Source organism: Corylus avellana, chromosome 6 (genome assembly GCF_965113065.1).
Source record: "Corylus avellana chromosome 6, dhCorAvel1.hap1.2, whole genome shotgun sequence".
Taxonomy (NCBI): Eukaryota; Viridiplantae; Streptophyta; class Magnoliopsida; order Fagales; family Betulaceae; genus Corylus; species Corylus avellana.
Genome location: NC_142495.1, coordinates 27,643,307 through 27,668,748, shown reverse-complemented (window position 1 = coordinate 27,668,748; position 25,442 = coordinate 27,643,307). Strand labels below are relative to the sequence as shown.

Below are 25,442 nucleotides of genomic sequence, written 5' to 3'. Positions count from 1 at the left end.
ACCATAGGCTTCCGCAGATGAAGGGTCAAGATGAGCAGATAAAAAACAACTAAGAGCTGCAACAACCTTTCCTTCATAATCACGAATTACTACACCAATACCTATCTTCCCTCTCTCTCGATCCACCGCAACATCCCAATTTGCCTTGACTGAACCCATATTCGGCGCCTTCCAACTAGCTTCCAGCAAGGTGTTTGGCTTAAATAGGTTATCACGACGGACTTGATCAGCAGAATTAGAGACCTCTTGCTGCTCTTTTGCTCTACGAATTAACAAGGAAGGAGACAGGAATTCGCCACCAAAAACAACATCATTACGTCTGAGCCAAATGAGCCTTGCTGTGATGGCAATAAACTGTAAGTCTTCCATTTCAAACTTGTCATGCATTTGTTTAAAAATGTTCAAAAAAGAGTCCTCAACCACAACACATTTTTGGATCCGTGAAGAGCATTCAAGCCAAACATCCGAAGCTGCTGGACAATTCCAAAGAACATGGCTTACTGTTTCAGGTTCCATCTTACAAATGGGGCACATAGGATCTTCAATCACACCTCTTCTATGCAAATTCTCTCTTGTAGGTAAGATATTAGCACAAGCCTTCCAAAGAAATGACATTAATACCCGAGGTCCCTTTACACGCCAGATATCCCTCCAAATTTGGATGCTATGGTCTGTACTGGAGCTGCTGCCTATAGTACTTTCCATCATGGATTTAGCAAAGTGATAGGCACTTCTCACACTGAAATCTCCCTTGCGAGATCCTACCCACACCATACGATCACTTTGCGGTCTAGGACATATAGGCATACTACATATAATCTCTGCTTCTTCCTTCCTAAAAATGCTATAAACCAATGCCTTGTTCCACCATTTAGTATCTTCATCAATCAAAGAACACACCCTAGCATCATACTCAAGAGTATTAATAGAAGATTGAACTGCATAAGTAGTTGGTAGAGGAATCCACCGATCATGCCAGACTTTAATTGACTTGCCATCTCCTACTCTCCACATCATACCCTCCTGAAGAAGTTTTCTGGATGACCAAATACTTCTCCAAGCATATGAGGGTCTTCTCCCTAAATTGGATGTTTGAAAGGATGCATTAGGGTAATATTTCTCCTTAAAAATCTGAGCAACCAAGGAATCAGTATTATGAATGAGCCGCCAACCCTGCTTGGCAAGAAGAGCTAAATTGAAACATTCTAAATCTCGAAACCCCATCCCACCTTTCTCCTTTGCCCTTCCAAGCTTCTCCCAGCTCATCCAAGCCATTTTAGTGTCATTCTCCTTATGCCCCCACCAAAACTTGGACATCATGGAATTGATTTCATGGCAAAGCGTTTTAGGTAGAAGAAATACACTCATTGAATATGTAGGAATCGCTTGAATAACTGCTTTAAGCATAATTTCTTTCCCAGCTTGAGATAGAAACTTTTCTTTCCAACCACTCATTCTGTCCCAAATCCTCCCTTTTATACTAGAGAAAGCAATCCTTTTTGATCTACCAATTAAAGCAGGAAGCCCTAAATATTTCTCATACCTTTGTGTGGAAGAAACCCCTGCAAGAGATAGGATAAGGGCTCTTGTTTCTGCCGGAGTATTCCTACTAAAAAACAAAGAAGTCTTCATCTTATTCAATTTCTGACCTGAAGCTCTCTCATAAATCTCCAAAATCTCCTGAATATGCTCCCACTCAATCCTATTCGCTTTACAGAATAGAAGACTATCATCAGCAAAAAATAGATGGTTCAATCGGATACCCCCTCTAGTAACCGGGAGACCTGTAATTCTTCTTCCCTGCTCCGCCTTTTGTAACAAGAAACTCAGCCCTTCCGCACATAGTATAAAAAAATAAGGTGAAAGTGGATCTCCCTGTCGAATACCTCGAGTCGGTATAATTTTGCCATAGGGTTGCCCATGAACTACCACTGAATAAGAAACAGTACGAACACAAGTCATGGTTAGCTTAACCCACCGTTCATTAAATCCAATCTTACGCATCATCAACTCCAAGAAATCCCACTCCACCCTGTCATAGGCTTTGCTCATATCCAACTTAAGTGCCATATAACCCTCCCTCCCCTTCATTCTACTATCCATAGTATGTAGAGCTTCAAAAGCCACCAATATGTTATCTGTTATAAGTCTACCTGGTATAAAGGCACTCTGAGTAGAAGAAATAATCATGGGTAACACTCTCTTCATTCGGTTAGCTAGCACTTTAGCAATAATCTTGTAAATAACATTACATAGACTAATCACCCATCTCTCTTAATAAAGCACACTAGTGGCTCACTAACCACCCATCTCTCCTAATCAATTTTAAAATTTAAAGCCTAGTTTTTTTTTTTTTTAATGACACAAGAGGGGATGAGGGATTCGAATTAGTGATCTTTGCTTTAAAAGGTGTGGTTCCTAACCGATTGAGTTACCTCTTAGGAACAAATTTAAAGTATAGTTAATAGTACAAGATCCTCTCAATTTGAAGTGAAATGGATGAGTTTTTTTTTTTTATGGTCAGACCTTAATGTTATTTTATCTAATTAAATAAATGATGGTACATCATTTAAATATTTTGAATGACATGATAACATATTCACAATATGTCATCATTTACACCTTTAAATACAACAATATTAAATCGTAACCGTAAAATGGCTGCTTTTTGTTTCAAGTGAAATGCAAAAGAGCATGATGAGTTATTTAGGATTAAAAATAGTTGGGTTGCTGTAACTTTTGTTACAATTTTCTTATAATCTAATGTGACCGTTCATAAGTGACAAAATAATTTTTTTTTTTTTTTTTAAAAAAAAAAACTGTATAGTTGACAAGTTGGCCATTACCTAATTAAATTGACAAGTCAATTTTTTTTGTTTGAATATAAGTTTCCTACAAATTAACTCAGTTGTAAGAATCCTTCAAATTCAATCTCTAAAAGTGTCATGTGTCTTTAAGCCTGTAAGAAGCACATACATTTTTATTAATGCTATTAAAAAAAAGCATATGAAAATAACATACTATTAAAAAAAAAAGCATATGAGAATAACATACTATTAAAAAAACATGTGTTTTTCATATGACAAGAAACACACGTCACTTTTAAAGGACTAAATTGAATTTTTTTTTCTTTCTAAAACTAAATTTATAAGAAATTTATGTCCCGTTTGAATATAAATTTTACCAATCATAATTGTCACATTTATAAGAAAAGCTATATTATAATTGACAGCACCCAATTCGGATAACACCTTGTCGTTGGTGAAGAGTGTTAAATCAATTCACTATAAGCAAACCAAATTTACTCTTTCACTCTTTTCTCTCCTCCTTCCGGTTCACCCAAATCTTTAGTCAATAAAATATTGACCGATTGCTTTATATCATTGAAGAACGATGAGCAAACCAGATGTAATGCAGTGAGTACAGACAGGGAAACTTCCCTGTCCATAACATTTTTCCACATATAGTGGGGCCACAATCCTCCCGGTCCCTGATCTCTTTCTCCATCTTGAAGCCCAAGTAAAGCCAGGAAATGACCTCCTGTCCTATGTTTAGACTTTGCATTCAAAGAAGAAACTCTGACTCTTGAGATATCCATACAACTTCCAGATGAATCTAGTTAGTTGTTTCCAAACCAATACACGGAAAGGACACGGAAAGGTGCACAGGAAACCGACCAAAATCCGTTTTGGGTATTCCAGGAGTATATGGTTATTGCAATGCAGAAGATAATTAACAGCCCCAACCTCCCCAGCCCCGACAGTTGACACAAGTCAATGCTAATTTTGAACGACCAGGGACAAACCGCGTAGGACATTCCATGAAGCTTCGGTACCCCAGCTAATCTAAGTGAACCTCAAAGTTCCCACATCTTTTACGCCCTATAAAAAGAGATCCAATCACACTCCTGTCTTGTCAGATTGCTTGTTTTTTGCCATTCTTTCATAAATCTGCCTCCTGCAATCAAGCAAGTTCAGCACACATTTGACATCAACTTCCTCATCGACAGGCTACACAATCAGGGTAACCTTAAATCTTTTGCATTTCTTTCTTTTGCTGCTCTAGTGAAATTACATTTGTTGTTCATTTATCAAATTAAGCTGCATATGATTATTTACGGATCATCATTGTATCCAAGGAGTGTTATTGCTAGAGTGCTTTTTAATGCTTCCAGTTCCAGAGCAATCACATGCTCAAAAGATGTAACTTACATAGCTCTAGCAATGCAACACTACTTTTCCCTAATGATACAGTTGTGCAAAGTAAGACCCAAGATGAAATGATGAGCAATTTTTCTTACATGCAGGAATCGATTTACTCACAATGTCTCAAGAAGTCATCGGCACAACAATTATAAAGAAAACACACATCAAACACCTGGAGCATGAGCATGAGCTTGAGCTAAAGAATTATCAAAAGCCATACAAGTGTGATGGATGCAAGGAGCATGGTTATGGATCAAGATATAGATGTGAGCTTTGCGACTATGATCTCCATGTGGAATGCACGTTCACCTCCCCCAAAACTGACCATGAGTTCTTCAAGGAATCCACCTTCAAATTCTACAATCAACCACCAGGAAAATGCTGTATGAGAAACTGTGACAACTGCAGAAGGTATTGTGATGCATGTGGAAAGGCTATAAATGGCTTTGTTTACCACTGTGAAGCAAAGGGCTGGGATTTACATCCATGTTGTCGCAACCTCAAAAATAAAATTTACGTTGATGGTGAGAAATTCCGTCTTAGCGATAAGGCGTCAAAGAAATGCATATGGTGCAAGAAGAAGAAGCTTCCAAATAGTGCCAAGGGTATCCCAGGCTGGTCTTATGTGTCAAAGAGTGAGAATTACCATTTTCATGTGTATTGCGCAATGGAAATGGTCCTTGAGAGCTGGAACAATAGGCCTAAAGATGATAATAAATGTTTGGCATTGGAGAACTTGGAGCTACCACTTCAACGTAATTCAAGTGGAAGTAGTGGAAAAGGTAGCAAGTATTTGCGGATTGTGAAGATATTCCTTAGGACCATTGTAACCATTCTTTTAGGGGATCCCACCTTAACTTTGGCTGGCCTCCTAGTGGAACTGGTGTCTAAGTGATCCTCAGGGTACCACAGCTAGTGCTCGAGATATTAGAAAGGATTTGTTTCTTCCGTGTTTAATGGGGTTGTTTGATGTTGCTCGGGCTTTAGGAAAATTTCATTGATTGTAATGTTATTTGTACCTTCTGTTTTTAATTAATGGGGTTGTTTGATGTTGCTTGGGCTTTAGGAAAATTTCATTGATTGTAATGTTATTTGTACCTTCTGTTTTTAATTAATGGGGTTGTTTGGGCTTTAGGAAAATTTCATTGACTGTAATGTTTTTGTGGACACATATATATACTATCCTACCTCTAGTTAATTTTTGCTTAGTTGGTATTCTTCTCCTTTAATGTTGTAACCCTCTTTGCCTTCTACTTTTTTATTCTTCCCACTCCTGTTCCATAACTGATTCTTCTTGCTGATTATACCTAATCCATCAACCTTTTCTGCTGTCACTGCAATTTGTGGCTCTTTGGAAGTTTCTCAATAGCCAATAAAATTGGTTTGTTGCAGTCTCCTACAGGCTGGGGAAGCCTACACTGTGTTTTCATGACTGATGAGATCATTTACTCTTCCCTCTCATCCTTGAGTCAATCTTTCTTCTTAGACATGGTCCTTGGCCGAGCGTGTTACCCCTCAGATAACGCCTTTGTTTTTCTTCTTATCCTAGCGTTTGTTTTCATATGTATTACTGTTACTGTTGGATAGATTAGTTTTGTGGCTTAGCAATCAAGTTTCTGAAGTTGGATTTTGGCTTTCTCCATGACTTGAGAGTTTATCAACTTGGTTGCATTAGATTGTTATTCATGATTCCTGTATATAGATGGCTGCATGTTTAGCTCAATTATGATTCAAAGTTATTTCTCATAAGGTTCTCACATTACATTTCGACAAAGCTATGAACACCAGGCTGCAATATGTAATTTTTTTCTTTTTTGGATATCATTAACAGAAAATATATCAACCCTTAGCTGCACCAGTTCCAAACTCAATGAAAACATAAAGTACAAATAAGAGATCTTATTTCAAGCTCTACTAAAAAAAAAAAAAAAAAAAAAAAAAGGTAATAACAATGAAGGAGAAAATATGTCGGGTGCCATACCTCAGACCAGTATAATTAGAGCTCACGACCATAGGGGTCTGCTCCTGAAATGAGAACTTAAAAAAAAAGTTCAGCCTTATTATTCATATCCTTGAAGAAAAAAGAAAAAAAAAAAAAAAAGAGTGGTGGAAATAAAATGTGCTCTATATACTTAGATAACAGAGAGCTCTGTCTCAATGTGAATTTGTTAAAGTACTTAACCAAGCCAGTGATGGAACTCACATTCAGCATTTAGTACAACACAATTCTAACCATTTATTCATGCTGATGACTGTTGGTATGTTAAGGAGACCAAATGATCAAGAATGGGGCTATTAATATTATTACAAAGAATAAACCGGCAACATTCAAGAAATTTAAACTGGTGTTGTATACCATCGGAATGCAGAGATCGAGGAGTACAGGCCCTATAGGAAATGTTGGATTATGCAGTTTTGTGGTGTATGTTCTGTTGTTCTTTTTTTGAGAGAGAATTGTAGGAAAAGAAGGGAAACGCCAGATAGCTTTCCTTCCAAGAAACGCCATTTCAATTCAGCCACACGAAATCTGTCTCATTGTCTTCTAAAACCCCACTTGGAATTTCATCAGACACATCACCTTCTCTCTCAAACTCTCCATCACAATGTCAATCTCCTCGGAGTAGCGCTCAACGATCCAAATTAGAATGGAAGTTGTCGAGCCGTTGGGCCCAATAATGTTAGAGTTGGGCTTTAGCGAATGAAAGTGAGACAACGGCCCATGGAATTTGTACAAACCATCCAAAACTGTAGATGACGTGGCAGATTATTTTTCTAATCAAATTCAAGCGGAAAGATTTTCTTTCTAGACGTTCAAACTTCAACGAGGTAGCACCGTAGCAGACTCTTTTTCTAGGTGGGCATTTTGGGGTTTTTCTCTCTCTTTTTTTTTTTTTTTTTTTATTTTTATTTTTATTTTTTTAATAAAAAAGTCAAAATGTAGTTTTTAAATTTTTTTTTTTACCAAACTTCTTTATTTTTCTTTGACACAATTTTTTATGTATGAAAAATAATTTAAGCTTTTTAATATGTTCAACAGCTTATTATTTGGGATTTCCTTGAGCTTTTGTCTATAGAAAAAGCCAAAAATAGCTTTATAGGGAAAAGAAGAAGAAGTAGATGTAGAGTTGAAAAGTGATTGGTTATAAATCTAGATGTTCATTTCTAATTCAAAACTCAGTCAAGAGTTAAAAATGATTCATAAAAATCATTTGAAGGGATGGGTAAGAAATATTAGAATGGCTTTCTCTTTTATGATTGTTTTGTTATAAAATAAAGGATAAATTTAAAATTAGTCCTTGTGATTTTAGGTTTTGACAAATCGTTACTTAAGTTTTAAAAAGTGATTAAACACTCAATGGGGTAAGCAAAAAGCACAAATATGTTCATGCCATTAGAAAAGTTGATAGAATTTGTTAATTTGTCATATCAACACCAATCACTTAAAAAATATTAACAAATTAATTAAATATAATATATATGTGTCTATAGAATGCCTATAAACATATCCATACGACGAGAATTGGAAAGCAGCGTAATGAATTATCACTTAGCTAGGCTGCTATATGCAAGCGCAGTCAAAGGTCATGTACAACAAAGTGGGGGCATTGCATGACAAAATTAGTTAATGTGTCACACTATATGATTGGTGTTAATATTTAATTATTAATAAAATAAACTAACAACCAGACATATGCTAGCTAGTATTGGTAACTTTTCCATGTATTTCACATCACCATCAAATTTGATCTTAACCCAAAAAGTAGATGATCATGACAGATAAATCACTTGAGAAAATTGGTCATATAAGTTGTTTTAGTTTTTTCCTATTAGGTTACCACGTTGATCTTGTGCCAAATTGCCTTTCATTCCAATTATTAATATGCCGGTTGTTATTTGTTTTCTTTATATTTGTTAGAGGTAAATTGAACCTACTAACTGCAAAAACTCCTTTTCAAACCCTAAATATTGTCTTATGCCCACCATAACAATTTATTAGTAAAAAACTAAAAATAAGGCATGCCAATATAAAAGTTCATCATCAATATTGAGATTCATTCCTTCTACTTTAGTCTTGTTGAATCCTTTTATCATTCCTTTTCTTATTTATTTTGTAGATGTAAAGCGGTTGATTGGTAAGAGATTCAATGATTCCTTAGTTTAGAATGATATCAAGTTTTGGCCATTCAAAGCCATTAAAGGTCATACCGACAAGCCTATGATTGGGGTCACTTATAAGGGTGAAGAAAAACATTTTGCTGCAGAAGAAATCTCAGCTATGGTCCTCAAAAAAATGCGTGAGATTGCGGAGGCCTACCTTGGCTCAACTGTGAAGAATGTTGTAGTCACTATCCCAGCCTACTTCAATGATTCATAGCGTAAGGCCACAAAGGATGCTGGAGGCATTGCAGGACTCATTGTCATGCAGATAATCAATGAACCAACGGCCGTAACCAATACGGTCTTGACAAGGTGGGCATTGGTAAGAGAAATGTGTTGATCTTTGATTTGGGTGGTGGTACTGCAGATGTATCACTACTCACCATTGATGATGATACTTTCAAAATGAAGGCTGTTGTTGGAGACACTCACCTCGGAGGTGAAGACTTTGACAACAGAAAGTTAAAGCACTTTGTTGAAATATTTAAGGGGCAACACAACGAGGACATTAGTGTAAATGCCAGAGCTTTGAGGAGGTTGAGGACTGCTTGTGAGAGAGCAAAGAGGATTCTTTCTTCTGCAACTGAGACTATGATTGAAGTTGATTCTTTGTATAATGGCATTGATTTCTACTCAAGTATTACCAGTGCCAAATTTGAGGAACTCAATATGGACTTGTTGGGGAAGTCTATTGAGCTTGTGGAGAAGTGTTTGAGTGATGCTAAGATGGACAAGACAAGAGTAGATGATGTTGTTCTTACTGGTGGTTCTTCTAGAATTCCCAAGGTGCAGCAACTATTGCAGGACTTGTTTGATAGAAAGCAGCTTAACAAGAGCATTAATCCAGATGAAGCTGTGGCTAATGGAGCCGCTATTCAAGCTGCAAACATGGCTGGTATGGGTAATGAGAAAGTTCAACAAATTGTGCTCTCGGATGTCACCCCTATGTCCCTTGGAGTGGAGAGTTTTGGAGGGTTGATGTCCGTTGTGATTCCGAGGAATACCGCCATTCCCACAAAGATGGAACGAAACTCCTTCGCTACTTCTTGTGACAACCAAACCTCTGTTCCGTTCTCGATTTATGAAGGTGAGAGAGCAAGAGTAGTGGATAACAACTTGTTGGGAAAATTTGGGCTTTACCCCATTCCTGCAGCACCCAAGGGTGTCACTAAGATGAAAGTATGCTTTGAGGTTGATGTAAATGGTATCTTGAATGTTTCAGCTGTGGAGCATACCACTGGTGTAAGTAACAAGATTACCATCACCAATGACAAGACAAGACTGTCCCAGGAAGAGATTAATAGGATGGTTCAGGACGCCGAGAAATACAAGGTCGAAGATGATGAGCATAGGAAGAAGTGTAAAGCCATGTATGCTTTGGCGAACTATGTTTACAAAATAAGGGACACTATCAATGATAAGGAGGTTGGTGACAAGATTGACGCTACTGGTAGGAAGAAGATTGAAGCTGCCATTAAGCACGTGATACATTGGTTGGATACTTTAGATGGTATCCATCATACGGAGGCAGATGAGTTTGAGGACAAGCTGATTGGACTCCAGTTAATCTGCAATCCCATCTTTGCAAATGTATGTCGACAACAATGACCAATTGAGCATCTCCTTTCATAAAAGAAAGTGACAATTATCTGGATAATTACAATCAGGACACTAGTGTCCGTCATTGGATCTTATCATTGCAAATATATCTAGACTTATTTTGAGTATTTTTGTTGCCAGTGTATTTTGATGTGGCTTTTGTTCGGTAGGGGTTGGAAAATTTGAAATTAATGTGATGTGTCATTTATGGTTGTGTCATTGATGTTGCGAATGTTAATGTTTCATGGCTATTCAGAACAACTTCTTTAAGTTTGTTCGGAGTTTCCACCTGATAGCAGGGAAAGTATGTTTATTGATGGTGCGAATGTTAATGTGCCAAATCTAACCATGCATGTCGTCGAGTCAATTAGTATTAATTGCGACTTAATTGTCTTGGAGATCAAATTAATTTTTTATTTAAAATCAGAACAACTTAATAAATTTTCTGAAACAAACTCTTTTGTATTATCAGGAGAAATGCTAAGGAGCCAAACAAATGAATTCAAATTTTTTTTTCAAATTGATGTGGCAAGGGTTTTTAAATTAAAAAAAAAATATAATTCTCTCTCTCTTGTTTGCTAATTACGGTCTGCCACGTCAGTTTGAAAATTTTTCTGGGTTCATTTGTTTGGCTTTCTAACACTTTCCTATTACCAAATGAGGTAGAACCAGAACCTCTGGACATCAACCAAATGCTGGGTGCTCAGGGGATAGAAAGTGGGATGATCAATTGAGCTCGAAATTAATTACACCATCTAAAAAGTTTTGGAGCCTCTTACTTTTTCCCCATAAAAAAAAGAAGGCAGAAAACATTAACAAACAAAAATTATTTTCACCTTTACATCGTATCATAATATTTTTTTCAACAAAAATAAAAAATAAAAACACCATCTAAAAACAAGATGATATTTGATGAAATTAACATTGTCAAAGTCAGGGAAGAATTTAAAAAGTGGCTTACAACTCCTTGCGCTAAGCAAACGAATCTTGGGTTGACTAAACAACCCCCTCTAACCCTCTTCAGGGTATCCCTCAATGATGTGCATGGGGTTCTAGCCGAAGATTTGCATCTGCCGATGTTGGCTCTCACTCATGCAACGGCACTTAAAGTCGTTCTCGTTGCGGCACTGTTTCTAGCACATCTGGCAGTACCATAGCAGCTTCTGCAGCCCCGTCGTTGCCCCAATAGTGTTATTTTTGGTATTTTATTTTTTATTTTTAATGAAAGTGAGAACCACAAGACCAGAGACTTTGTACATACCATTGAGTGTTGATTCGAATCATATCTAGGTATAAAATAATAACAAAACTAGTGAAGTTAAAACCAATTGTTTTCAACGCATATAAACGCGTTAACCGTTTGTTTTTAATACATGGATTACATGATAATAAGCTTTAAAAGGAAAAAAAAAAAAAAAATCCCACTAAGTCTTTATAAGAAAGTGTTATACTCTTTAGTGAATTTTCATTTTATGCTCCAAAATTTTTCATTTTTTACTAAGAGAGAGATAGAATTATATGTTAGTCATTTTTTCATGTTCTTCCAATTCAATCAAAGAGTTGTTTATTTGAACTTCATTATTTGGAAGTGTGTCCTTAATAAACGTAGAAGTTATAGTCTAATCTTGTGAGGGTTTTTATCAAGAGATCAAATCGCACCAAGTTAAAGGCTCCGAGAGGCATAAAATCAAACTTTAAGGACAACACTCTTACATTATTCTATAATTTTGTGAGATTTTTCCTTGTTCTATTTTTTAATTTATTGCATTCTATTTATCTTATTGTTAATTGTTTATATTAACATTATTTAGTATCAACATGAATTTTTGAACCATCCAAATAATTTTATAACAGTGTTTACAAAGGGAAATAAAATTACAGAGATCGTGGGATTTATTCTTGATTTCCTTTGTTGAACCATTCTAGCCATTAACGTTGATTTGGTTTCCTTTGAGAGATGCTAGCCGTTTGCCTTGTGTATCTTGAGTTTCCATTTCAGTTTTGTTTCCTTGTTGGTTGGCTGATTCTTCGCGGCAGATTATTTTTCTAATCAAATTCAAGCGGCAATTTTTTCTTTTCCATAGATGACGTACCAGACTCTTTTTCTTTTCTCCAGATAACGTGATTTTTGATCGTTCATTTTGAATTCAACGGTTCAGATCGATCAGCTATTTCATTCCTAGGTATCCTTAATTTGTATTTGATAGCAACCGGCTGATTCCAACTTTGAACCTTTCACCGCTGTTTCACTCAAGTCTCTTCCTTCACCTATTCATTTCCATTATCTTCCCAACGTCAAGAATGGCCGGCGAAGGAGAGTGGCCAGCAGTAGGGATTGATTTGGGGACGACATACTCGTGCGTGGCAGTGTGGCAGCATGATCGAGTGGAGATCATAGTCAACGATCAGGGCAACAGGACGACACCGTCTTATGTTGCCTTCACTGACAAAGAATGCTTGGTCGGTGACGCGGCACAGAATCAGGTCGCCAGGAACCCTGCTAACTCTGTCTTTGGTAATCTCCCACCTTTTTTTTTTTTTTTTTTTTTTTTTAAAAAAAAAAAAAACTATTTTTATTATTATGTGAAAGTGCAGTAACAAAAGAAAAAACCCAGGTTTTATAAATTATTGTCAATGGCGCCGATATAACAATTGCATTGAGAAATAGAATTTTTGTTTATAAAAAAAAGTCTGTTTGGGCATTCTGTTTTTGTTTTTGTTTTTTTTTTTTCAAATAAAAAAGTCAAAATGTAGTTTTTTAAAGTTTTTTACCAAACTTCTCTATTTTTGTTTGACATAATTTTTTATGTATGAAAAATAGTTTAAGCTTTTTAATACAATCTTAGGGTCCGTTTGAGGTTGCAGTTTTAATAAGTTTGATTTTAAAAATTGCATTTTTAAAAATTACGTTTTTAAAATCGCAAAGGCATTTGGTAAAATATGTTAATTTTTTTTTTTTTTTTTTTTTTTTTTTTTTTTTTTTTTTTTATCAAATATTTGTCATGCAAAAATCGTGATTTTGGTTTAAATTCACGTTTTTCAAATAAGCATACCATATACTGCTTATAGAAATCGCAGATTTTTTTCCTATTTTAAATTAAGTGTTTTTTAAATCGCAATGTCAAACGCCTGCGATATTTTTTAAAAACTTAGATTATTCTTGTGAAATAGCAATCCCAAACGCACCCTTAAACATGTTCAACAACTTATTTGGGATTGCCTTGAAGCTTTTGTCTATAGAAAAAAGCCAAAGAAAGCTTAAAAAAAAAAAAAGAAGAAGAAAAGATGTAGAGTTGAAAAGTGATTGGTTATAAATCTAGATGTTCATTTCTAAATCAAAACTCAGTCAAGAGTTAAAAATGATTCATAAAAATCATTTGAAGGGACGGGTAAGAAATATTAGAATGACTTTCTCTTTTATGATTGTTTTGCTATAAAATAAGGGATAAATTTAAAATTAGTCCTTGTGATTAGAGGTTTTGGCAAATCATTATCTAAGTTTTAAAAAGAGATAAAACACTCACTGTGGTAAGCAAAAAGCACAAATATGTTCATGCCATTAGAAAAGTTGATAGAATTTGTTAATGTGTTATATCAACACCAATCACTTAAAAAATATTAACAAATTAGTTAAATATAATATATGTGTGTGTCTATAGAATGCCAATAAACATATCCATATATACGCGACGAGAATTGGAAAGCAGCGTAATGAGTTATTACTTAGGCTGCTAAGCCTGCTATATGCAAGCGCAGTCAAAGGCGTGTACGATAAAGTGGGGGTGTTGCATGACAAAATCAGTTAATGGGTCACACTATGATTGGTGTTAACATTTAATTACAAATAAAATAAACTAACAACCAGATATATGCTATCTAGTATTGGTTACTTTTCCATGTACTTCACATCACCATCAAATTTGATCTTAACCCAAAAAGTAGATGATCATGACAAATAAATCACTTCTTGAGAAAATTGGTCATATAAATTGTTTTAGTTTTTTTCATATTAGGTTACCTGCACGTTGATCTTGTGCCAAATTGCCTTTCATTCCAATTATTAATATGCCGGTTGTTATTTGTTTTCTTTATAATTGTTAGAGGTAAATTGAACCTACTAACGGCAAAAACTCTTTTTCAAACCCTAAATATTGTCTTATGCCCACCATAACAATTTATTAGTAAAAAAATAAAAATGAGGCATGCGAATATAAAAGCTCATCGTCGATATTGAGATTGCTTGTTTCTTCTAGTTTAATCTTGTTGAATTCTTTTATCATTTCTTTTCTTATTTATTTTGTAGATGCAAAGCGGTTGATTGGTAGGAGATTTAGTGATTCCTTAGTTCAAAATGATATCAAGTTTTGGCCATTCAAGATCATTGAAGGTCATGCCGACAAGCCTATGATTGTGGTCACTTATAAGGGTGAAAAGAAACATTTTGCTGCAGAAGAAATCTCATCTATGGTCCTCAAAAAGATGCGTGAGATTGCAGAGGCCTACCTTGGCACAACTGTGAAGCATGCTGTAGTCACTGTCCCAGCCTACTTCAATGATTTACAGCGTAAGGCCACAAAAGATGCTGGAGGCATTGCAGGACTCAATGTTATGCGGATAATCAATGAACCAACGGCCGCAGCCATTGGTTACGGTCTTGACAAGGTGAGCATTGGTAAGAGAAATGTGTTGATCTTTGATTTGGGTGGTGGTACTACAGATGTATCACTACTTACCATTGACGATGGTATTTTTGAAGTAAAGGCTGTTGCTGGAGACACTCACCTCGGAGGTGAGGACTTTGACAATAGAATGTTAAAGTACTTTGTTGAAATATTTAAGAGGCAACACAATGAGGACATTAGTGTAAATGCTAGAGCTTTGAGGAGGTTGAGGACAGCTTGTGAAAGAGCAAAGAGGATTCTTTCTTCTGCAACTGAGACTATGATTGAAGTTGATTCTTTGTATAATGGCATTGATTTCTACTCAAGTATTACCCGTGCCAAATTTGCGGAACTCAGTATGGACTTGTTGAAGAAGTCTATTGAGCTTGTGGAGAAGTGTTTGAGTGATGCTAAGATGGACAAGACAAGAGTAGATGATGTCGTTCTTACAGGTGGTTCTTCTAGAATTCCCAAGGTGCAACAGCTATTGCAGGACTTGTTTGATGGAAAGCAGCTTAACAAGAGTATTAACCCAGATGAAGCTGTGGCTTATGGAGCAGCTATTCAAGCTGCAAACATGGTTGGTATGGGTAATGAAAAAGTTCAACACATTGTGCTCTTGGATGTCACCCCACTGTCACTTGGGGTGTTGAGTGGTATAGGGGACATGTCCGTTGTGATTCCGAGGAATACTGCCATTCCCACCAAGATGGAGGGGAACTACACCACTTTCAGTGACAACCAAACTGTTGTTTTGTTCTCGGTTTATGAGGGTGAGAGAGCAAGAGTTGTAGATAACAACTGGTTGGGAGAATTTAGGCTTTCCCCCATTCCTGCAGCGCCCAAGGGTGTCGCTAAGTTGAAAGTATGCTTTGAGATTGATGCCAATGGTATCTTGAATGTTTCTGCCGTGGATAAGACTACTGGTGTAAGTTGCCATACCACAATTACAAATTACAAGGCTCCGGTATCCACAAAAGAGATTCCTAGGATTGTCCAGGACGTAGAGAAATATGAAGGTAAAGATGACGAGCAGGGAAAGAAGAAGATTAGGAGAACTAGGAAGAAATAATATCTGCACTTTAATTATCACCACCCATTAATGCCAATGCTATCTTGAATGTTTCATAGCGATTTAAAACAACAACCGTAATGTTGAAGTCATGCAATCAAATTCTATTTGTGGTAATATATAGTCACACTTGAATGGTACTCCCACAACTTTTCAAGTGTTTTAAATTTGTCTTTAATTTGGTAATATTTCTGTTGAATCGATCGGTTGTTGTCAAAACTTATGATACATGGATTGGATGTTCTCTCTATTCAATTAACTTTGATTTCAATGATTATAATTTATCGAGAATTTCAATCGAAATAATGTCTCCACGAAACTCATCAATAATCTAAATATAATTTTTTTTATCGAAGAATTATATATAGATAACTAATAACAAATTACCAATGATCATGTATAGCACACAAGTGCCTAGCTAGACATATGTATTTAATTTTCGAACTGTTTTTCAATTGTTGAAAACTTGAAATAGAAGAACACTTATTTTAATCTCATAAAACTTTTTGGTAACTGATTAAAGTACGTATTAGAAAAGTCAAGAATTGTGTAAAACCCCAGTGAAATTGAGAGCACCCATTTGAATTTGACTTTTGTTTTTCCTTACTTTAATGGTTGAATTGTCATATACAACGAATCTTTAGATAAAATGTTTTATTTCCTGTTTTAAAGGCAAATTTGTAGAAATAATTACTCATTTGAAATAAAAAAAGAAAAACCCTCACTTGGTGTTGAGATTTTACTTGTTTCTATATGTATACATTAATTTACATGATCAATGATGAATACAAAATCCAAATCTTAACACCAATTTTTAAACGCCAAATTACAATTTTACAAAACGTTTAATTGTTTTACTAAACATCTCATTTTTAAGTCACATTTTTTTAACAAAAAAAAAAAAATTACTTTCTTTGTAATTGCGAGTTTTGAAATCGTAAACCCAAACAAAACTTTCATACTACAATTACTAAGACACAGAGAAATTGCAAAAGTTGGGGGTTCAAATGTTCTACGCAGCCCAATTGCATAGTAAATGTTGATTTGTGAGATAGTGACCCCTCGATTAGGCTTCCTACACTTCCTGAGAATTGTAAAGGACTCCAAAATACGAAAGGCCAAAATCCCAAACCGTATTGTTTATGGAAAAAAAAGTTAACAAACCAAAAACAATTAACTTTTGGCCTCCCTCCCTCCATCGGGGACAGTTGATTTAAATGAAGAGATTAATTTTTTTTTTTCTTTCTCAGTCTTATAAATCGGAAGAAAAGCATTTGCAAATTATAATCTTTGTATTTAATCAATTTGAACCTTTCACTGCCGTTTCACTCAAGAGTCTTCCTTCGCCTATTCATTTCCGTTATCTTCCCGAGTCGAGAATGGCCGGCAAAGGAGAGTGGCCAGTGATAGGGATTGATCTGGGGACGACGTACTCGTGCGTAGCAGTGTGGCAGCATGATCGAGTAGAGATCATAGTCAACGATCAGGGAAACAGGACGACGCCGTCTTATGTTGCCTTTACCGACAAAGAGCTCTTGGTCGGTGATGCAGCCAAGAACCAGGTCGCCAGGAACCCCGCTAACTCTGTCTTTGGTAATCTATTATCACTATCCTTTTTTCCTTTTCTTTCATTCCTTCTCTTTCATTTTTCTATGTAAAACTACAGTAAAAAGGAAAAGAAAAAGAAAAACTAGGCCTTATTTGTCTATGCTCGGTGCCGTGTACGTGTTCAAGTTGGAAGAAAGGAACATATTGCAGTAGATTTTAATTGACGAAATTAGAAATCTCAGGTTAAAGGCAATATGTAAATATTATTAAACAAACATAAATTTAGACTAGATTAATGAGGGTTTTTCATAACTCAATTAAGATACAGTGTTTTTCTTGAAAAAGGAAAAACATGAAGAGTTTAGAGTTGAAAGGCGATTGGTTATAAATCTAGAAGTCCATTTTTAATTCAAAACCCAGTCAAGAGCTGAAAATGATTCATAAAAATCATTGGAAGCGATCTCTTAAGAAATATTAAAATGACTTTATCCTTTACGGTTCTTTTGTTATAAAAATAATTAATAACAAATATAATAAACTTACGACCAATCATCCGCTAGTATTGCCAACTTTTCCATGTATTTCACATCACCATCAAATTTGATATTGACCGAAAAAGTAGACGATATTGATAAAAAATAAATCACTTCTTGAGAAAATTGGTCATATAAATTCTTGTAGATTTTTCCTATGAGGTTCTTGTGCCAAATTGTCTTTCATTCCAATTATAAATATGCTTGTTGTTATTATTATTATTTTTTTCATTTTATATTTTTTAGAGGTAAATTAAATTTACTAACTGCAAAACCTCCTTTTCAAATCCTTAATATTGTCCTATATATATATGCCACCATAACAATTTATTAGTAAAAACAAGGCATGCCAATATAAATGCTCATCAATTTTGACATTCATTGTTTTTTTTTAGCTTTAGTCTTGTCAAATGATTTTATCTTTTTTTGTTCTTATTATTTTATAGCTGCAAAGCGGTTGATTGGTAGGAGATTTAGTGATACTATAGTTCAAAAATATATCAAGCTTTGGCCATTCAAGGTTATCAAAGGTCCTGCCAATAAGCCTATGATTATGGTCACTTATAAGGGCGAAGAGAAGTATTTTGCTGCAGAGGAAATCTCATCTATGGTCCTCAAAAAGATGCGTGAGAATGCAGAGGCTTACCTAGGCACAACTGTGAAGAATGTTGTAGTCACTATTCCTACCTACTTCAATGATTCACAGCGCAAGGCCACAAAGGATGCTGTAGGCATTGCAAGACTCAATGTCATGTGAATAATCAGTAAATCAACGGTTGCAACCATTGGTTACGGTCTTGACAAGGTGGCCATTGATTAAAGAAATGTGTTGATCTTTGATTTGGGTGGTGGTATTGCAGATGTTTCTCTATTTACCATTGACAATGGTACTTTTGAAGTGAAGGCCGTTGCTGGAGACACTCACCCCAGAGGTGAGGACTTTGATAATAGAATGGTGAAACACTTCGTTGAAATATTTAAGAGGCAACACAAGGAATATATTAGCGGAAATGCCAAAGTTCTCATGAGGTTGAGAAGTGCTTGTGAGAGAGCAAAGATGATTCTTTCTTATGCAGTTGAGACTACCATTGAAATTGATTCTTTATATAATGGTATTGATTTCTCCTCAAGTATTACTCGTGCAAGATTCGCGAAACTCAGTATGGATTTGTTCAAGAAGTCTATTGAGCTTGTGGAGAAGTGTTTGAGTGATGCTAACATGGACAAGAGTGGAGTCCATGATGTCGTTCTTACTGGTGGTTCTTCTAGAATTCCCATGGTGCAGTGGCTGTTGCAAGACTTGTTTGATGGAAAGCAACTTGACAAGAGCATCAACCCAGATGAAGCTGTGGCCTATGGAGCTGCAGTTCAAGCTGCAAATTTGGCTGGAATGGGTAATGAGAAAGTTCCGCACATTGTGCTCTTGGATATCACCCCTTTGTCTCTTGGGATAAAGGTCAATCATGGAATAGTGTCGGTTGTGATTCCGAAGAATACCGCCATTCCTATCAAGATGGAGGATTACTACACCACCGTCGATGACAATCAAACTTCTGCTTTGATCTCGATTTACGAGGGTGAGAGAGCAAGAGTTGTGGATAACAACTAGTTGGGAGAATTTAGGCTTTCCCCCATTCTTGCAGCGCCCAAAGGTGTCGCTAAGTTGAAAGTATGCTTTGGAGAACTATGCCTACAAAATGAGAAACATTGTCAATGATAAGGAGATTGGTGAAAAGCTTGAGGCTGCTGGTAAGAAGAAGGTTGAAGCTGTCATGAAGCACGTGATGCATTGGTTAGATGGTATATATCCAGTATGCGAAGGCAGATGAGTTTGAGGACAAGCTGGTTGGACTAGAGTTAATTTGCGATCCCATCATTGCAAAGATATCTAGACGACATTAAGAAATTGAGCAGGTCCTCTCATAAAAAAGATGACAGTTATTTTGATGATGACAATTAGGACACTAGGGTCCGTAATAGTACCTTATTAGTACAATGGTTGCAAGGAACTTATTTTGAGTATTTTTGTTGCCAGAGTGTGTTTTGATGTGGCTTTGTTGGGTAGCAATTGAAAATTTTGAAATATGTGTAATTTATGGTTTTGTCATTGATAGCACGAATGTTTTAATGTTTCATGGCGATTTAAAACAAAGTATAAGTTTATTCGGAGTTTCCAGCTGATAACAGGGAAAGTAATATGTTCACTGATCGACGAGGTTGAACCTCAATGACGTAGCCCAGCTGTTGAATCGGCTGTTTTTGGATAATAAGAAATGAGGTGATCATGAATACGAGGATATTTTATTTTGCCCTGAATATGAAGGAGGGAGACAAACTTTTCAGCAAAAGCTACGAAATTAACAAATTTAAATAAATAAAAAAAAGTCACGTTTCTATTAGTGGTAGCTAGTAGTACTCACAGTTGAATGTTACTCAAGAATCGCGATCACAAAACTTAAGGTGCATGAATTGGATCATTTTTAATTGTACATGATATCTCTCTGTGTCAATTTATATTTTCCAAATTATACACGTACTATTCTATTTCAATTAACATTGATTTCAATATTTATCTATCATTTATCGTGTTTTTCAATCAAAATAATGTCTCTAAAGCTCATTGATCCAAATCTTTTATCGAAGAATTTTAGATAATAACCCACAAACTACTATCATGTATAATCTATAGTACATATGGCCTGTTCGGCAAAGGCCTTGAGCTTTTTTATTATATCAGAAATTAATTGATGTGGAAAAGATTAAGAATATTAGGTATGAAAAAGTGAAATTTTTTATTTATTTTGTGGTAACTTTATTATTTAAATGGTACTAAAAAGTAATTTATGTAATATAAAAAACAAAAATGTTAGAAAGTTAAATTTTTTTGAGAAATAATACAGGTCATTTGGTCCGTTGCCAAACAGAAGCACTTGTGCCTGGCCAGGAGACATGAATTATGCATTAATAATTTTCAAATCATCTGCGTGCGTGAGAAAAAACCACTACGATAATTTATATTAACCATTAAAAACAAAATTTGACTTGAAGTGTAAAATCCCGTCTTTTTTTATTTTTTATTTTTTTTATTTTAATTCTCTCCTAGTTGTTTGAAATATTAATTAATTGCGATTATTATGTTTTTTGAAGTCGCACACTCGGATGAGGTCAGGTTTTTTTTTTTTTTTTTTAATTTTTTGTAAATGAAGGGGAATCCTTCTGAGGTAAAGTAAAGTTAGTAGTCCGTATTGCTTTAGAAATGAATGAAAGTCATTTCATGAAAAAGAGGCAACTTTTTCAAATCCCTCAACCAATATAATTTGGTACGAAAAGATTCTCTGTTTACTAGGCAGCTTTTGAAAACTGTGTCTACTTCTTGAGCAAGGAAGCAAAAGTCCTATAAAGTGACCATCTTCAACCTCTCATCTCCTTCAGTTTCGTGATCCTTCTGGGAGTCGAGAATGGCCGGCGAAGGAGAGGGCCCAGCGATAGGGATTGATCTGGGGACGACGTACTCGTGCGTGGCAGTGTGGCGGCATGATCGAGTAGAGGTCATAGTGAACGATCAAGGCAACAGGACAACCCCGTCTTATGTAGCCTTCACTGACAAAGAGCGTTTGGTCGGTGATGCAGCCAAGAATCAGGTCGCCAGGAATCCCACAAACTCCATCTTTGGTAATTTTTAGTGTATACCCATCTTACGTCCAAATTTATGAATCTCTTATGATCTTATCTGGTAGACTGGTAGTATTTAAGAATCTGATTGTCCTGGGGGTATTTCTGATTGCATTCTTCTAGTTTCATCTCCAAAAATGTCTAAAGCGAAAAACAGAAGCTTTGATCGGAATCGAACAGATTTATTTTTTATTTATTTTTTAAAAAAGGGGAAATAAAAGGAAGGCTAAGGGCATAGTTGATCATCCCCTCAGGCCTCAGCCTTGAGGGGTACGACCCTCTCAACCTTAGGGAGTGGGGATGGTTCACCCACCCGTGAGCCTTCCTTTTGTTAAAATAATATTGTATTTTTAGTTTTCATATATATTTTAATTTTAGGAGTAATTTGGATAAATTAACACAGTACCACATCTAATTGGTAGGTCATGCATACAAGGTTCTCCTCTTTATATATATATATATATATATATATATATATATATATATATATATATATAAAAGTCCATTGTTAATTGTTTTTTGAATCCTTTGTATTTATTATTAGAGGTTTGGACCTAAAAACTATAAATATATAGATGTCAATTTTCAATTCAAAACTCTATCAAGAGCTAAAAAACATTCATGAAAATCATTTGAATCGATATCTTATGAAATATTAAGATGCACATACTTATCAAAAAAAAATATTAAGATGCACTTTCTTTATGACTTTTGTTATAAAAATAATAACAAATAAAATAAACTTACAACCAATCATATACTAGTATTGGTAACTGTTCCACATATTTCAAATCGCCATCGAATTTGATCTTCACCCAAAAAAAATAGACGATCTTGACCAAAATAGCACTTCTTAAAAAAATTGGCAACATAAATTGTTTTACTTTCTTCTATGAGGTTACATGATCTTTTAATTTAGTTTTGTTGAATCATTTTATCCTTTTTCTCTTATTTATTTTGTAGATGCAAAACGGTTGATTGGTAGGAGATTTAGTGATTCTTTAGTTCAGAATGATATCAACCTTTGGCCATTCAAGGTCATTGACGGTCCTGCTGACAAGCCTATGATTGTGGTCACTTATAAGGGTGAAGAGAAGCATTTTGCTGCAGAAGAAATCTCATCTATGGTCCTCAAAAAGATGCGTGAGATTGCGGAGGCTTATCTTGGAACAACTATTAAGAATGTTGTAATCACTGTCCCGGCCTACTTCAATGACTCACAGCGCAAAGCCACAAAGGATGCTGGAGGCATTGCAGGGCTCAATGTCATGCGAATAATCAGTGAACCAACAGCCGCAGCCATTGCTTACGGTCTTGACATTGTGGCCAATGATAAGAGAAATGTATTAATCTTTGATTTGGGTGGTGGTACTACAGATGTCTCTTTACTTACTATTGACAAAGGAACTTTTGAAGTGAAAGCCGTCACCGGAGACACTCACCTCGGAGGTGAGGACTTTGACAATAGAATGTTAAAACACTTTGTTGAAATATTTAAGAGGCAACACAAGGAAGATATCAACGGAAATGCCAAAGCTCTCAGGAGGTTGAGAACTGCTTGTGAGAGGGCAAAGAGGATTCTTTCTTCTGCAACTGAGACTACTATTGAAGTTGATTCTTTATATAATGGTATTGATTTCTCCTCAAGTATTACCCGTGCAAGATTCTCAGAACTCAATATTGACTTGTTCAAGAAGTCTATTGAGCTTGTGGAGAATTGTTTGAGTGATGCTAAGATGGACAAGAGTGGAGTCCATGATGTCGTTCTTACCGGTGGTTCTTCTAGAATTCCCAAGGTGCAGCAATTGTTGCAAGACTTGTTTGATGGAAAGCAGCTTAACAAGAGCATTAACCCAGATGAAGCTGTTGCTTATGGAGCAGCTGTTCAAGCTGCAAACATGGTTGGTATGGGTAATGTAAAAGTTCAACACATTGTGCTCTTGGATGTCACCCCTCTGTCCCTTGGGGTGAGTGTAGATGAAGGTGATATGTCCGTTGTGATTCCGAGGAATACTGCCATTCCCACCAAGATGGAGCGGAACTACACCACTAAGTATGACAACCAAACTTCTATTTTATTCTCGGTTTATGAGGGTGAGAGGGCAAGAGTTGTGAATAACAACTGGTTGGGAGAATTTACGCTTTCCCCCATTCCTGAAGCACCCAGTGGTGTCCCTAATACGAAAGCATGCTTTGAGATAGATGTCAATGGTATCTTGAATGTTTCTGCCGTGGATAAGTCTACCGGTGTAAGTTGCAAGACGACAATTAGAAATTACAAGGGTTCACTATCCACGGAAGAGATTCATAGGATGGTCCAAGATGCAGAGATATACGAAGTTGAAGATGATAAGCACAAGAAGAAGGTTAGGGCTAAAGAAGCTTTGGAGAACTATGCCTACGAAATGAGGAATATTGTCAATGATAAGGAAAATGGTGAAAAGCTTGAGGCTGCTGATAAGGAGAAGATTGAAGCTGCTATTCAGCATGTGATTAATTGGTTAGATGGTATCCAACATGTTGGGGCAGATGAGTTGAAGGACAAGCTGATTGGACTTCAGTTTATCTGCAATCCTATCATTGCGAAAATATCTAGAAATTAAGCAGGTCGTCTCATAAAATAGAAGACAATTATTTTGATGATGACAATTAGAGTCCGTTAATAGGACCTTATCAGAGTGTCCAGACTTATGTTTTGTTGTGGCTTTGTTCGGTAGCAATTGGAAAAAGTGAAATATGATGTTTAATTTATATATGGTTTTGTTATTGATGGATTGCTGCGAATGTGTAATGTTTCATTGCGATTTAAAACAACTTTTAAGTTTATTCGGAGTTTTTAGCTGATAACAGGGAGAGTAAATCGCCGTAGCCCAACTGTTGAATCGGCTGTTTTAGTGTAAAATCCTATATGTCGGTTCTTTTCTTTGTTTTTTAATTCTCCTAGTTGTTTGAAATATTTAATTATTTACTTCTTTTTTTTTTTGGTGATTTTCATTTAAGCAAGCAACTTTTAGCTAATAGAAAGGCATTTTTTTTTTTTTTTTGTAAGATAATAGAAAGGCATTTAAGTGGCTTTTCCTTCGACTCAAATATCTTAAAGTGAAGAAATTGTGTTTCTACAAATGACATGCAGGCTATTTTAGCCGCTCAAAATCTACTTTTATTTGCAAACTAGGGAAAATCTAACCCCTCTCTCATCTCTCTCCTCTCTCTCTTAGCAAAACAATCAACAACTGGAAATCAAATCTTTCCCTATTTTTCTCTTCTCTCTTGGCAAAACCAAACCGACAAATCAGCACTGAAAATCAGATTGGACCACAAAATGGGGGAGCAAAATTAGATTAGACCATCTCTCCCTCTCGTCTCTCTTGGCGTGGTGGGTTGGAGATATGGGCTACAAAACCAAGCCTTCATCTCTCTTGAACTCCATTTTCATGTTCATGGTGAATGGTATCCATGGCTTGGTGGAGGTGCGGTTTTGATGATGATGTTGATGTGGTTCTGAGAGGGTGCTCAACGCCCAGGCCTCACCGGCGTCGTCCACTCCAGTGAAGCTAAAAAATGGAGAGAACGAACAAGCAATGAGGGAGAGAGAGAGAGAGAGGAAGAGAGAAGGAAAGAAAAAAAAAAAAAAAAAAAAAAAGAAAGAAAGAAAGAAAGTGCTACAGTCACCCTAGCAAATGTAGGAGAAACTTCACTAAGGATCCCCAAACTTTCACCCGTTTTGAAATACTCCCTGACTTCAAAATCTCTCAATTTAGTTCCTTGAACTTTCAATTGCTTTCAATTTGGACCCCTCCGTCAGATTTTAAACTTCATATGACGTTTATACCCCTGCCTTTTGTATAAAATTCCAACTTCTAAAACGTTCTTTTATTAAAAAAAAAAAACAAAAATCAGGGATATTTTGGTCTTTTTTTGAATTTTTAATGGCTAAAATTAACGGAAGGGTCCAAATTGAGAGCAATTGAAAGTTTAAGAGACTAAATTGAGA

The 25,442-nt window shown here is 35.8% G+C and overlaps 3 protein-coding genes and 1 pseudogene across 3 annotated transcripts; all 4 read left to right on the top strand.

Moving 5' to 3' along the window:
* The first annotated feature begins 3,612 nt into the window (after nucleotides 1-3,612).
* On the top strand, nucleotides 3,613-5,244 carry LOC132188757 (uncharacterized). Its single transcript, XM_059603292.2, has 2 exons — nucleotides 3,613-4,023; nucleotides 4,307-5,244. Exon 2 carries the CDS (start codon nucleotides 4,324-4,326, stop codon nucleotides 5,098-5,100), a length of 777 nt encoding a protein of 258 aa, XP_059459275.2. The 5' UTR covers nucleotides 3,613-4,023; nucleotides 4,307-4,323; the 3' UTR covers nucleotides 5,101-5,244.
* Nucleotides 5,245-8,770: 3,526 nt separating this feature from the next.
* Nucleotides 8,771-10,060, top strand: LOC132188795 (heat shock 70 kDa protein 4-like). The gene has a single exon (XM_088517788.1). The coding sequence runs from the start codon at nucleotides 8,955-8,957 to the stop codon at nucleotides 9,969-9,971; it is 1,017 nt and encodes a 338-aa protein (XP_088373914.1). The 5' UTR covers nucleotides 8,771-8,954; the 3' UTR covers nucleotides 9,972-10,060.
* Nucleotides 10,061-12,263: 2,203 nt separating this feature from the next.
* On the top strand, nucleotides 12,264-19,678 carry LOC132186278 (heat shock cognate 70 kDa protein pseudogene; annotated as a pseudogene).
* Nucleotides 19,679-21,136: 1,458 nt separating this feature from the next.
* On the top strand, nucleotides 21,137-24,274 carry LOC148585139 (heat shock cognate 70 kDa protein-like). The gene is made up of 2 exons (XM_088517334.1): nucleotides 21,137-21,448; nucleotides 22,412-24,274. The coding sequence occupies exons 1-2, from the start codon at nucleotides 21,235-21,237 to the stop codon at nucleotides 24,049-24,051; spliced, it is 1,854 nt and encodes a 617-aa protein (XP_088373460.1). The 5' UTR covers nucleotides 21,137-21,234; the 3' UTR covers nucleotides 24,052-24,274.
* Nucleotides 24,275-25,442: the final 1,168 nt, after the last annotated feature.